Source organism: Pholcus phalangioides, unplaced genomic scaffold, assembly GCF_987345545.1.
Source record: "Pholcus phalangioides strain wild (caught in Gottingen) unplaced genomic scaffold, Ppha-v1.0 ptg000015l_1, whole genome shotgun sequence".
Taxonomy (NCBI): Eukaryota; Metazoa; Arthropoda; class Arachnida; order Araneae; family Pholcidae; genus Pholcus; species Pholcus phalangioides.
In genome coordinates, this window is record NW_028301608.1 from 100,482,417 (window position 1) to 100,498,146 (window position 15,730).

Below are 15,730 nucleotides of genomic sequence, written 5' to 3' on the forward strand. Positions count from 1 at the left end.
CACTTACAGATCCCTTAAGCAGTGCGCTGCATCTTTATGGATCACTTAAGTGGCTCTTGGCACATTTACAGATGGCTCAAGTAGCCCTCAGCAAATTTCAAGATGACTTAAGCGGCCTGCGGTACATTTTCAGATCACTTGAGTGGATCGATGCAGATTTTAAGATAACTCAAGCAGCCTGCGACACGTTTTCAAACAAATGAAATGGTCCGCTTTCCCCCAAAAAAGGATGACTTGTTTATAACATTTCTATCTGACCACCATCATCAGGCACCTCTCTATTTCTCTTTAGCTCCCTACGAAACCATTTACTGATGTAGATGTCATAAAATGTTACCACATGGATGTCTTTTTTGTCTTTAAATTAGCGAAAAGCTAAAATTAAGTTTTGTGATTCTCCTAAAGATAGATTAAAAGTTTGGGAAACGAAGTGAAAAGGAATTTAATATTTCAATATACATTGAAAACTCGATGCAACGATACTCTGCCCAACAAGAAAAAAAAAACACCGTTGTAGAGAGATTATCGTTACATCGAGAGGCGGCAGTTTAACAGAGTACAGAGATTTCAAAATAAGACTTGAAACAATGTTGCTGCAGATCAAGCTATATCGATTATCGTTGTAGCGAGGTTTCACTGCACTAAATTCCTTTAGAGGCCTGCCTGTTTTTTCTTTCGGAATTCTTTCCTTCGGAAAGCCATTCCTTTCGGAATGCTAGAGCGACTTTTCAGTCCCTTGAGGCCATAAAGTGTTTTGTTTGTATTGTGCATTATATTATATAACACACAAATAACCAATATGTGTAACATGTATTTAAATTTGTGTATACATTTGAATTTGTGAATTATATGTTTGTGAAATAGGAAAAAAAGATATTCCAAAGAATGCCGACAAAGTCTAAAATATCTATACTTTGTTCAATAGGTAATTCAGGTGTGTACTTAACTCAAATGGTCCTAGCAAAGATGTCGACCCAAATTAATTAATTAATCACATATGTATTTTATTTTATTTTTAAAGGGAATTTTGACATTCAATAAACACAGATCACAATAATAAAAAACTCTTATAGCCAGATGTGGCTCAGGTTTGAAAAAGTTACAATTAAAAATTGAATACAGTTTTAAATGAATTGCATACAATTCGAAAAAGTAATTTAATACAGTCCAATATTACAGTAATTTAATACAGTAATAATTTAATACAGTCCGATATTCAATAACAAAAGTTATTGAATATCGTATCGAAATTAATTGAATATATGCAGTAGTTTTTAGTATACATGATTGCGAAAATTAGCCCATTTCAAGCACATAATGCGTGATGTCTCAAAAAGTTTTCATCAAGATAGTGTCAGAAATTTTCCTGGATTTCTTTATTATATACTGAATTATGTGGGTTAATTTACCGGGCTTTTTTCTTTAAAAAAGTGCCTCTAAGGGATCATTCAAGTATTAAGTAAGCAGATTTTCATCCATTTTTGACCTCCTCCCCCCCCGTCAGCAAAAGTCAGCAAAACACTGACCCCCCTGTCAGCAAAATTTCGTCAGCAGCTTAGAATACTTCATATCTTCAAAAAGGAGTGGTTAATGACGTAAGCAACCTTCAAACCCCCCCCCCCCTTGTCATCAGAAGTCAGCAAATCCGAAACGCCCCCCCACCTCGATGCTGACGTAATACTTGAATGACACCTAATCAGTTGCATACATTAAAGGTAAATGGTGGCGATAATATACAAATAACGATTTGTATGTATAAAAATGGGAAATTTTATCACTTGAATTTCGAGCAGAATCAATTTCTGAATACCATCAGGCATATACCCGATATTTTTTTCATATAAAACCGAAACGCTTCTTAAAAAGGACGAACTACGTAAGCGCACTTTATGTGAAATTCTATAGAAATTCTCAACTGTAAAGCAGTTTAGCGCTTTTAAAACAATAGAAATGTAAGATAATAATTGCAGGAGACTGAAAACAAAAGAAATCTGTTTGAAAGAATCGAAAACGTGGTCTACACATTGCGAAGATGCAGTTAATGAATTTATTTAAAGATTGACCTCGTTCAAATGTTGACCGGTCAAGTATGTCAAGCCGAACATCGACCAAAAAAAAAGGAGACGTAACATTACATGGCCGTAAGGTATTCAGTAGAAAACTGATTCTGTTCGGAATAATGCATTTCATCGGTATCTTATTCGTTCAGTGATTCTTATAATAAGTAAATATAGTAGGTTTCACACACACACTCTCTCTCTCTCTCGTCATGGCCTGTGTGGTTTTTTCTTACCGACAGCTGATTCCCAACATCTGAGCCATCGAAAGTCGATACCTTGACCCAGTCACGGTCGGCCGCTTCGGCTAGATCAGCGATCGAACTGATCTGTTTCTCCCTCAGAGGACTCATGAGGAAAGAAAGAAGCAGTCCAACGTAGCTGTAATTGAGAACCAGCCTAGAGAAGTGCCAGAACGGGATCAGTATCTTGCACGGCAGAGCATTGTAGAGGCGACTCAAATCTGTAATGGAAAGTGAAATTTTATGACCAGAATAAATAATAATTTTTGGAATAAAAAAAATGACTTTTGGAAGAGCAAATTCGTGGAACTTGATAAAGTCCGTACCTATAAAACTATTGTATATAGCTATTGATATATACTGGGTGGACGAGAAGTCCTAGACAAATTTAAAAAATTACTAACAAATCAACCAATTGACATGAAAAGTTACGGTTTGCACTAAAATACTGATCATGGCCCATTTTTTTTTTTGGTAAATTGAAAAAAAAAAAATTCAAATTTATTCCCCAAGTGGAGCTGTAAAACGAAAAACTCGACACTGCACATAAAATGCAACACAGACAGTGCATAATCGATGTTTATGACAATTTACGTTACATATTTCAACAAGAGTCCATTCTTTTACTCGTTTATGCGTATCCCGAGCTAAAAAAATTGGGATAGGCTGTGTCATAGACACGGTCGCCAAGTTTTGACGTGGATGCGTCCTTTGTGTCCATTTGAAAATTCATTACTAATAAAAAATATCAGAATTATTGAAAAAAGTTTCAGAATAAATGAAAGAAATAATTGAATTTTTTTTTAGAACTTTATGAAAGAAATAATTTCATAAAGGGATTAGAAAAAATTCATATTTAATAAAATAAATGAAAGAAAATAATTTGTTAATCAATGAAAAATTCATATTTAAGTAAAATAAGATAATTTTAAAATTGGTGAAAAATCATATTTAATTGTAGAAATAATTTTTTAATTGATCAAAATTTATATTTAGCAAAAAAAAAAAAAAAAAAATTCCGAATTAATGAAAATTCTTAAGAAACGAAAATAATGATAAAATTAATATTTTTGATGAAAAATAATCATTTCTTGATTAATAAAAATTCATATCAGATGAAGGGGGTAATTCCAGAATAAATTAAAGCCCAGGCCTGTCGGCCCTACCTTTTAGACATGCAGAAAGAGCCTGGATAAAACATCTTTCCTGAATGTCACCATTTTCAGTCTGGAACTCGTCAATGGCTCAAATATTTCGTTTTGTAACTCGAAATGGGCCAAAGTTGAGGAGTGGTGTATTGGTGGTATTGGCACGAATCAGCATGCATTAATTTTTAAAGATCATTGTACAAAGCAGGAGAGGCTCGAGTTTACCTGCCGCCCCTAATGGCGACCCTGGCGGGAGGCTGACAGGGAACCTCGAGATAAACCTGATTTTGTGGCGCTTGCCGCCCTCCCCACAATAGTTGGGCAGACAGGGCTCTAGCCCGGGGGTCCGGGAGTCCATTCTCTTATCATTTTCCCTTTTCACGCTAAATTAACTGTACAGGGCCCCCTAAAATATCTGGCTTGGGGAGCCCCGCGTAATATTCCAACCTTGGGGTCCCGACTCAGGATGTAGGGATACAGAGGAGGGAATTAGGCAGAAGGCGCAAAGAAAAAAAATAAATCCCACGCGGGTAAAGTTTTTGTCTCGCGCCGCCCCTGGTAGATTACATTACTAGTAGCAGTCCCTGTCTATTTTTAGATTATTGACAATCATTCGATTAACTGACGATGGCCAGATTCTTATGGGAGGGACTATTTGCCATCATCGTATAATATTGTTTATAAATTTTAATCATCTGTTATATGATTTCAGATTGACGATCGTCTTTACATATATTTCATTTTTCGTTGCCTTCGTCTGAGGCGACAATTTGTTGTCTATAATAAAACGTTCCGGATACACCCATCCTCCGGGAACGCTTCGATATCTCTCTGAGATGGGAATAGGAGTGTGCCCGGTCTTCAAAGGGCAAAGTCCCTGTCTATTCTTTCAAGTTTTCTCATCTCAATTGTCGAGAGTATGCGTGATGTCATGTCAACTTTTACATTGTGAAAGTCTTAAAGCGAGAGTCTTAATTAAAGTCTACGCTGTCACCCCTACAATCTGCTACCCGGATCCATCACACCTCTTACACTCTCGCTCAAGCTGCCCCTGGTAGAAATATAAGTCGCAATCTACGTAAATGTCTAAGGTTAAGAAAATTATTTCATTTGGATCATCGGATTTAGACGTAGCAGGTTGTTAACTTGAACTATGGAGATGAAATCATTCTTGTCGGTGGTTCAACGAATTTCGAAAATTTCTCATGACGAAACCGACTCGTGGGTTCACTCTTGTCACAACACTGTCATTTATGGCCCCGAGGACCGATAAGATTGGATTTAGTTCAGAGCTGATTTTGTCAGATCTGTTGAACCAAAACTCCGTGCATTAACCTTTGAGATTAGTATTTGAAATTATTTGCTCTGAGAGTCACAAAAAACATTTTTAGACCCAATCTAGAATAACGAGGAATGTTTAGAGTATAAATATGCAGCAAAAAACATCGATAAGATAACAAGAATGTAATACATTAATTTCTATCTATTCCCTTTTTACTGGCTCTATACAGGGTGTGTTCTGTAGAGGTATGATTTCAGTTAAAACAATGCTCAAAATGGGTTCAGGAATCACTCAGTATTAGTTTTGAGAGTGAAAATACAGTGTGTCACAAAATTGAAAATTTCAATTTTTATCTCCACCTGCCCTTTAACTTCCAATTAAAAAGTTGTTGCACTGTCTATCCCGAAGGGGAAAAAACGGCAAAAAAAACAGCGATTGTAAGTGCAATATGTGCTGAGATATTTGAATTCAAAAATCGGGAAAAAGGTTGGGAAAGAACAGCACAAACTAACTAACTTCTTTCCCTCATTTATGCTGTCCTTTCCCAACTCTTCTCAGATATTTTATTTCGAATATCTCAATGAATATTGCACTGAGAAACTTGTAATTATTTTTTGTTGGCCATCAGGAGAGACTGGGCAACAATTTTCTGATTTGAAATTAGAGGACGGGGGGCTACAAAAATTTTGGTTTTTACACACTGTGTTTTCACTCTCAAAAATGGTACAGGGTAATTTTTGAACACCTTTTGAGAATTTTTAAATTGAAACTACACCTCTACGGCGAAGGTTGATGGGATAAAGGCCGTATAAGCACTTACGCGACTCTCCCTGTATATCTTTGTTAACCTCAGGAGAAATAGGGCAACAACTTTTCAATTGGAAGTTAGAGGACAGGAGCACCGTATAAAAATTTAGATTTTTTTATTTTATGACAACTTATATATTGGAACTGGTACAGAATGATTTCTGAGTGCATTTTGAGCATTTCTTGAATTGGAGCCATGCCTCCACGACGAACGGTTGACGAGATGAAAAGGCCGAATCAGGACTTACAGGACACCCTGCATGAAAATTTAACATGAAAAGTATAAAGATGCTACCTAAAATATTTTATATTCTATGGTTTACCTCAAAATAGTTCATATTTCTTGAAATGAACACCAGTGGGCGTATGAGTGGGTAAAAACAATGATAAGGCCCGCATGATACACATGCTACTAAGTACCACGAAAATTTGCCAATTTCGATCATATGCAACCAACTAATGAGATTATTAGTAACATTCGTGCAAATAAGCTCAACCGATAACACTGACGCCACACTTTTGTTTAAAGATGGTGGATGAGTCAGCCTAGTATTTTTAAAAGCTATAGGCGAAATGCTACAGAGTTGCTGTCGCCTATTTAAACTGACCGGCACTCTATAAACCACATATATCTGCCGTTTTATGTCTGACTTCGCACATGTTTTTGTGATTGCATATGAAAGCATATACATGAACAGGAATCCTTTAGGTCCCATGATAGAGACCCCAATTACTATTATTTTTTCTCCTTGTAACTCAGAATTTTCTCTGGCACAATCACGTCCTCCGATGGGCAATGAGCTTATATCACATAAGCGACAGAGTCTGGTCATGCTCGGTCCACTCTGTTGTGTTCTGTATATATTACTGTGGAGCCGTTTGACACATTCCTATATTTCTTATTTTAATTTCATTTTTCACGCTAGTTCTATACCAAGCACGCTCTAGTCACGTGAAAGAAAGAGATTCAGCACAGCACGAGGTGATCACATGAACCCCCGTGATGCTCCTTCGAAGGGTCCAAACGGTCATGTGTAATGGAAAAGTCCACAGTCGATCTCCAGCTCTCACTAATAATACGAATTAATCGTACATGCACCTCGTACACATACCTAATTAGATAAGATAGTGGGAAGAAAGGTAGATACACCTCTCTCCCCTGCTCTCACACGAGATAGAGAAAATACGTTTTTATTTACAAAATTACCCCCTTAAAATTATAAATAGGAGGGAAATGAAATTACTCTTAAAATTTTTTTTCCGGATAACACAGTGGTCTGCAACCACCAACTTCTGCGTCGAATTTTTACTTCCAACCTTTATTTATTTTTCTATTTTATTCAATATATTATTACATTTACATCTTGATTAGTTACATTACATCTTGAAGAGTTTACTCTTCAGTGGTTTTTATTCATACATATTAAGTTTATTATTGATTCACATTTCTCTCGCACACTTCGAATGTGATTTGTGTGATGCTTATGTATTACCATAAGGCTTTTCGAATAGACGTCATAATCATCATCAGCATCACTCCTGAGGGACATACAGTGGATGATCCCCATAGAGATCAATGTTAAAATTGCCGATTTTAGCGTAGAAATGCGGAAATTTAGTGAGTTTTCCGCCACCAATAATTTTAAAAATCGAATTGAATCTTTGGTTTTCGAAATATTGTGCTCGCTTAGAGATACGAAGAATAGAAAATTAAATATAAAATAATGAGCCAGACCCACTTTTGAGGTGGATATCGATGAAATAACATTGATTTCAAATTTTTATTTATATCTTCTCAAGCGGGAAAATGAGAATCAATGTCTCCGTATTGTCTTATATTATCCAACTGCATCTCTCTCAATCCATATAGTTTAGGATAATTTAAATTAATTATGGGCCCATATAAATTACATCGAAGAACCGCAGCTTTAATCAAGAATTTTTTTAAGGAAAAACAGGTAGATCGATAACTTGAAGTTAAAAAAAAATTAGTAATTTCTAGCCCCATTAAGAAGACGTAAAAACGATTCATTTTTATGTTTCTTTAATTTAAATTTGTTTCTTTCATGAATCGCACAGGAAGTCGCCACATTGGTTCACTTGTGTGTCCCTCAAAAAATCACGTGATCCAAAATACCTCATTGACATTTAATTTTCACTTTATCCCAAAATCTAGAGCCGATCTAAAAAAAAAAAACCAGTCAGATTCGAAATCAATTCCGCAGAATCACACTAAAATACTAAAATCAAAATCTGCTTTGAGCAGTGTTTATATTTTGCGATTTGCTTTGGAATTGTGTTTGTTTGTTTTTTTAAAATAAAATCTAATAAATAAAAAACATCGGCTACGATACTATCAGCAACATCCCTACGAGTGTTGACATTGAATTTCCAAAAACGCAATCGCAATAGTAATTATTGCAACAAATGGAAGTTTTGAAAAAAAACATCGCATATATGCAGAGAAAACAACTGCGATATTGAAAATGTTACGTAATTGCCTTGAAAAATATTCGACGAAAATTTTCATTACACCGATTCACATTTTTTTCTTAGCTATTTATTGCGTTTGAATCTCAATTTCAAGTTACGGATTTTCCATTATTAATTCATGAACAGATAAAGCTACGCCCGTGAATTCTGATAATAATCTCACAGTGGCATATAAAAATTCAGATCCCTTCAAACTTTCCTCTTATATCTCATGTCTCATTTTTATTTCCCCTTGAATTTGATGATGAAGTTTAGGCAACCGACCACGATTGTGTGCTATTCCTATAAGCACAAGTTCCTTTGTGATGTACCAGAACAAGGCGTTGGGCGCGATATAAAGGTTAATCGTCCAAGTTTTTTCAGAAACTTTGCTAGTTAAAGCTCTTAAAGTGCGCTGCAATTTAACGAGAACCATTAAGTAGACGCTGAAAATGTCACTAACATCCACAAGAGCTAACAGTGAAAGAGTTCTCATTAGCCATTTAATGAATGAATATCAAATGTGAGATTAAAAAGAACATAAATTATGTTAACGACAGTATATATTTGTAAATAAGAATGAAATTTTGAGGCACAAAATATTTCAAAAAACATATTTAAGTACAGAAACACACCTAAAATGAAATAACTTTTATATATACAGGCTGATTCAAATTGTTTGTGTACACAGGACTATCTCTGCAGCCGTTGGCTTTAAAAGCATACTTTCAGTAACAAAAAGTTTCTAAATGACGTGTGATTTCTTAAAATGTTATAATTGTTTTGAGGAGTCTGATAAAGAAACAAATAAACTTGATAGCAAAGTGATGTCACCAAAAAACAGAGTCAATTTTTATATCTTCAATGTCTCGTTAAATATTTCATTAAAAACCATGAGATGCTTTGCAAATGACAGAGCATGTTGTACATTGCACTAGTTGGATGTTTTAGCGCACGCGAGGACAGTTAAAACAGTTAAGACTCTGCAACAAAGCTGGATCGGAAGAGATCTGGGCAACGGAATAAGTGTGACGGCAAATTTAAAGCATTCATTGTATAAACAGTTAATTTCTTAATTTTCTTTTCCATGTAAACATGATCCCCCCCCCCCACAAAAACCAAGATATCTTAAGAAACCTCATACTATTTGGAAATTTATTGTAACTGGAAGTATAGTTCTAAAGCCTGCGGTTGCAAATATAGTTCTTGGGACAAAAAATTTGTATCACACCGTACAGTGCATTCATACAATACACTGTTTAATTCATAGGGGCTGTCACAAATTGTTTGCACCGCGGATGTCTCTGCAACCGTTGACTTTAGAAAGATACTTTCAGTTACATGAGGTTTTCGAATGACGTGCGATTACTCAAAATGTCTTAAATTTCTGAAGCGGTCTCATAATAATAATAAAAAAGAAAAATTAAATTTTTAGGGAGACTGTGTGCTAACACTTCCAACTAATGAAAGTAAATGTGGCTCTGAGAAGTTATTTATAAAAAAAATGCATATTTTTTAAATGCAATTTATTTGAGATATTTCAATGAGATATTTGATTTTGAAGCCTTCAGCATTTATCACGTCCTCCTCCTAACCGGAATATGCCCCCCCCCCCCCACGCGCTCTGTCTTAATGAAGAAATATAAGCAAGTGGTCAAGACCTGGGCCATACTGGAAAACTTAGCAGTGTCCCTCGCTCCCGGGAGACCCGCCATCGACCCCGCCTAATGTCTCTCTGCATCGACCCCTATTCATTGCGTTAAAAAAGTTACTAAAATGACATTAAAATAAAATAAATAGGCCCAAAACATGAAAAAAAAACCCACAGAAAAGGGGAGGGGGGGGGGAGGGAATGTTCACAAAAAGCCCAAATATGCACAGAAAAGGCATGAATATATATACAGATAGCATGAATATGTACAGATAGCATGAATATGTACAGATATTTTCAGAAAAAATAGGCAGAGTGTGCCTAGCTAGGGCGACAATTACCCATGTACCTGTGGAAGAAATTTGTTAAATGCACTATGTACAGGGTGGGAAAAAAGTCCGTAGTAACTTTAAAAATTCATAAAAACCGAAAAAATAACCGAAATAAAAAACGGTTGGCAGGGTTAGACATCGCTAGGTCAGTGGAATTTTTTTGACAGGAAAAAACCCCTTCCCTCAAAACAGCCGATAGGTGGCGCTGACGTACACAAGTCAAAGAAAAGGTACGCAAATAATGAATAGAATGCCTTAAAATCGTTTATTACAGCAGCATGAGTTAGTCCACATGACCACCACCACAGGGGAAAACACATTGCAAACGAGTCCCAAATTCAGCAACGGCAGAGTGCAACAGGTTCGGATGTATACATGGCACTTCTCGGCGGATCGCATCTTTGATTTCCGATAGATTGGATGGACCGGATCAATACACCCGGGATTTTAAATATCCCCATAACCAGAAGTCTGCCGGTGTCAAATCTGGAAAAAATTGGCCATGGGAACCTGCAACGCCTGCTAATGATTTTGTCTTCCCCGAACGTCTGTATCAGGAGTAGCAGTGTGACTAGTTGCTCCATCTTGCATAAACGTGACGGTAGAAAGCGCACCTCTTTCACGCACACATGGCACGACCTTCTAGATAGATAGATAGATAGAACCGCTCACAACCCGGGACTGCTGCAAAGCACCTTACTTCCGTTACCTCAAAAGAGGCAGAGTTGTGTCGGAAAAGTTGGCAAAGATTCATAGTGGTGGTTCCCCTTGCCCCGTGCTCACAAGTATCGAATCACTCGTGTCGTTCTCCCCATGAAGACAGCCATCAACTCGATGCAACGTACAAGCCATTTGACAAAAATAGGTGGCTGAATGCAATGACTAGGGAGAAAAATTGCACGTGAGCCCAGTGGCACATAAGGGCCGGAGACCGCAGCTTGGGATTTCGAAAAAAATACGGAAAAGACTTGTGGGCAAGAAAGAAGAAAAAAGAAGCTGGCATGTTGAAGTGGGAGAGATTTGAGAATGGTCTAAATACACAATGTATACAATATATATATATACAGTGCCTCGACTGTGACGGGAAACTAAGAAACAAAGCCTCCGTCCACAGTGCTGGGCAGTTTTCTATGAAACACAGTGCCCAGTAAATGAATGGAAAACGGCTACGGTGAATGCGCAGCTTTATTTAACGCCCTTCTAGAGCAGAAGCGTTAAATAAAGCTGCGCATCCACCATTTTCCACCCATTTACTGGGCACTGCGTTTCATAGAAGAAGGGTCCTATGATGAACGAACCTGTGAACCCACACCACACTACTACTACTTCACCAAACACCAACTCTGGCCATATATATTGCAATTTACTGCCATTAGTGAGATGGGTTGGAAGTGAAGGCGCTGTCTATCGGTGGTCGCCTCGGGTTCGTTAGGGGAAAATATCTTATCTATATCCTCCCTTGGGTTCGAACCCGGGACCCTGACAACAACCTTCACGATGGTAGACGAGTATCTTACCACCATGGCACTCGGGCACACCTCCCCCCCCCCCTCCACACCACACTGTCACTTATGGGGAATGCAATGGTTTCTGCGTGTGCTCACGTGGATTAGACGCCGCCATGAAGCGAAAAATGAGCTTCATCAAGCAACACAAGATGTTAAAGACCCAGGTGGGATTATGTCGAATTTTGGAGAAAGCTCACTTTGCAAATGCTTCTCTTTGTACTGTATCCGCTGGTAAAAGTTCATGGCACGACTGCGGTATGTACAAGTACAGATTAAGGATTCTATGAAGAATATTGAGTATCGATGATGGTGGCCCAAGCGTCTGGCAGCTTTCCGAGCACGACTGGCCTCTGCAGTTGATTCGCACGCTAACGCTTCCATTTCGGCTGCAACACGCGGCGAACGTGCCTTCCTTAAACATGGCTCTTTAGCTAGTTGGTTCAGCTATTTGATGTTTTATTCCGTGATGTAATAACATGGTCAACAGTTAACAAATAATTAACATTTATTTAATTAACTTTTGAGAGCGAGAATCAAGCGACCGACTGATACAACAACAACAAGAAGACTCTACAATATTATACAGTACATCCGAGAACATCGGTCAGAAACGTGTGCGCGTTTTAGCTAGTAGAGCCGAAGAGGGCGCGCGCGACACGACTGCCATCTCGAGGAATATTCGTCGCCACAATACTCCCCCCGTAGATTAAACGCCCGCCTGAAAACGGACTACGGGCTTAATTTTGCGGTCAGATTCCGTGTTACATGCATTAGGTATGGGCACATTAACAACACTGGGAAAGGGAGACGTGTTGGCTTCTTGCTGGATATATGCAGGCTTTACCCGATCAATAGAAACATAAACTTTCTTATTGTTAATTAGTAAGCAAAAATTTTTAGAGTCTCTAGATACGACATGATATGGTCCTTGATATGGAGGAACCAATGGACGTCTCACAGCATCAGTTCGTAGAAAGACGTGAGAACAATCCTTCAAGTCCTTTGACACGAATACTGCTTGTTTGGCATGGTTAGAAGCTGGTGTTGGTCGCAGTTTGGACATGTGTTGGCGAATCCTCTCGACGAATACAGGTGCTGGAACTGGCAGTTGGTCAGAACTTTGGATGAGTTCCCCGGGAAGTCTGAGGACAGATCCGAAAACTAATTCAGATGGTGATGATTGCAGATCTTCACGAACTGTTGATCGAAGAGATAGCAACACCAAAGGTAGAGCCTCGCTCCAATGCACTGGGTCTACTGCCATCAGAGCACTTTTCATGGTTCGATGAAATCTCTCTACCATCCCATTGGCTTGAGGATGGTAAGAGGTAGTGCGAATTCGCTGAACACCGAGTAGTCTTGACAAGTGCTGGAAAAGATGAGATTCGAAATTCGTGCCCCGATCAGTTGTGATGACATCAGGAATGCCATAACGGGACACCCAGCAATTGATGAATGCTGAAGCCGTAGTCTCGGCTGTTTGATCCGGAATAGGAACGGCTTCAGGCCAGCGTGTGTATCTATCAATGCAGGTGAGCAAGTGGGAATTCCCATTAGATGGCAGAAGGGGGCCGACAATGTCAAGATGGACATGGCGAAATCTGTCAGATGGAAGCGGATACTCTGCAAGAGGAGACCGCGTGTGCTTGTGAACCTTCACCTTTTGGCATGAAATGCACTGTCGACACCATGCAGAACAGTCTTTTCTCATGGATTGCCACACGAAACGTTGCTGCAGGAGCTTCAAAGTGGCCTTGGCACCAGGATGTGACAGTTTATGGATCTTGTCGAAGACAACCTTGCACCAGTTACTTGGAACGTAAGGTCTAACACGTCCATTAGAAACATCACAATAGATGGGTGTATTGCCAGTAGGGAAAGTCACAAGACGCAACTGAAGATTAGTGTTTGATGTTAGCAGATTTTGTAAGTCCTGATCATTTTGTTGATCAGCAGCCATGGAATCTAGGTCTAAAGAATCGGATAGTTTTATTTCGTTGATTCTAGATAATGTGTCAGCAATAACGTTTTCTTCACCTGATACGTGCCGAATATCAGTGGTGTACTGACTAATGAGTTCTAGATACCGTGTTTGACGAGCAGATGATTTCTCTAGCTTTTGATTGAACACAAATGTAAGAGGCTTGTGATCGCTGAAAATAACGACCTGTCTGCCTTCTAACATATGTTGGAAGTGTTTGACGGCCAAATAAATTGCCAAAAGTTCACGATCAAATGTGCTGTATTTTGTTTGAGTGGGAGAAAGTTTTGAGTTCTTTAACTGTCTTAGGCAAAGGGTACTCGACTAAGGTACGAACTTTGTCAGGTAAGGGAGAAACTCCTTTTTCTGATACCAAGAATCCTAAAAAAGAAATTTCGGTAACTCCGAAAACGCATTTGTGCAAGTTGATTACCAGTCCAAAGTCCTGGAGTCTCTGGAAGAGCGTCTCTAAATGTTGCTTATGGGAAGAGTCATCCTCAGAAAAGATGAAGATATCGTCCAAATAAGCGAAACAAAAATCGAGATCGCGAAGAATGTTGTCAACAAAACGTTGAAATGTGCTTCCAGCATTTCGGAGACCATATGGCATCTTCAGAAATTCGAACAAGCCAATTGGAGTGGTTACAGCGGTTTTTTGAATGTCCTTGGGCTCGATGGGTATCTGCTGATAAGCCCTGACGAGGTCAACTTTTGAAAATATCTTCTTTCCTCGCAATCCCAGTATGAAGTCGTGGATATGGGGGAGCGGGTACTTATCAGCTACGGTAACTTTATTGAGCGCTCTGAAATCCCCACATATGCGCCAAGTACTGTCTTTCTTTTGCACAAAATGAATGGGGCTGGCCCATGGGCTTTTTGATGGCCTCAAAATACCTTGATTCATGAGCATTTGAAATTCGGTTTTCAAAGCAGCGAGTTTTTCGGGATTGAGTCTCCTCGGTTTCGAAAATACTGGAGGTCCGGTTGTTTCTATACAATGACTCAGCATGTCATAACCTGACTTGATTTGGGGATTAGAGCCCAATAATTGGGGAAATTTACGTACAATGGTATCGTACTGTGATTTCCCATTGACAATAGATAAACTCGTATGTGGGCATTCAGCAAATGAACATACCGCTGATAAGGATGTTTCGTTATCGCGAATACACTTATTTTTGACGTCGACTAGTAAGTCGAATCGTTCAAGAAAATCGGCGCCCAAAATTGGGGTAGAAATATCGGCAATAACGAAATTCCATGTAAATATTCGCCTCAACCCAAAATCAAGTTCTAGTCTGAGCTTACCGTACGTCCGGATTTCAGACCCGTTCGCTGCATATAGCTTGAATTCCGTAGGAAGACATTTCGAGGACGTTAGCCGTTTGGGAAAGCAACTAATAACTGCACCACTGTCCACTAGAAATCGTGTTCGAGTTTTGCGTTCGAAGACGAATAGTCGGCTTGTTGTACCACAGCCTGCCGCCGACGAAGCAGCTGCGCCGACTAGTTTCCCGTAGACCAGTTGCAAGGAGTGACACACTTGCGAGCCTTCTCGCCGAAATTGTTGTGGTACCAACACAGCCCTTGAGAACGTGGACTGGATCGGGATCGGTTTCTGGAACGGTTGCGAAAGCGAGTGCGGCTGCGACTCGAATGAGATGAATTGTTGCTGCTAAGCTGTTGAAAAGCATTTTTCAGTTCGGCAATTTCTGTACGGAGGGTGCTGACCTCGGAATGAGAATCGACAGTCGCGACTACGGTACTGTTTCTGGATACCTCACAGACTTTATCGGCGATTGCAGCAAGCTTCCGAATATTTGTAGATTCATCACTACAAGCACTGAGAATCTGCTGTACATGCGTGGGTAACCGTTGGGTCCACAACGTGCAGAGTGCGCTTTCGTTTAGTTTTCCACCGTTGAGACTTTCCATTTCACAAAGCAATTGTGATGGACGTTGATCACCTAAATGCAAATCGTTGAACAATAATCGAAGTCGTGAACTTTCCGATTGCTCGAAATATGCAAGCACGCGTTTTTTGAGCGTGTTATAGGCATCAGTGGTGGGTGGCTGAACGATAATGTCACGGACACATTTCAAAACGTTTGAATCTAATGACGCGACAACAGAATGGAATTTCGTTAAGTCATTAGAGATGCCAGAAACTAAAAATTGTGACTCCACTTGTGCAAACCACACGGCAGGATCCGTTTCCCAGAATGGAGGTGCCTTGAAAGCAACACGGCA

General features: G+C 39.1%; 1 protein-coding gene across 3 annotated transcripts in view; it reads right to left on the reverse strand.

Moving 5' to 3' along the window:
* The window catches only part of LOC149077207 (glutamate receptor ionotropic, kainate 5-like), a 36,610-nt gene that overhangs the window by 4,642 nt on the left and 16,238 nt on the right, over window positions 1-15,730 (reverse strand). For 2 of the 3 annotated variants that reach the window (XM_089244950.1, XM_089244952.1), the window contains one exon: window positions 2,249-2,520. In XM_089244950.1, the coding sequence (XP_089101076.1) occupies window positions 2,249-2,520 (272 nt within the window). The remainder of the gene's footprint in view (window positions 1-2,248; window positions 2,521-15,730) is intronic. The other variant, XM_089244951.1, reaches the window with a different exon arrangement.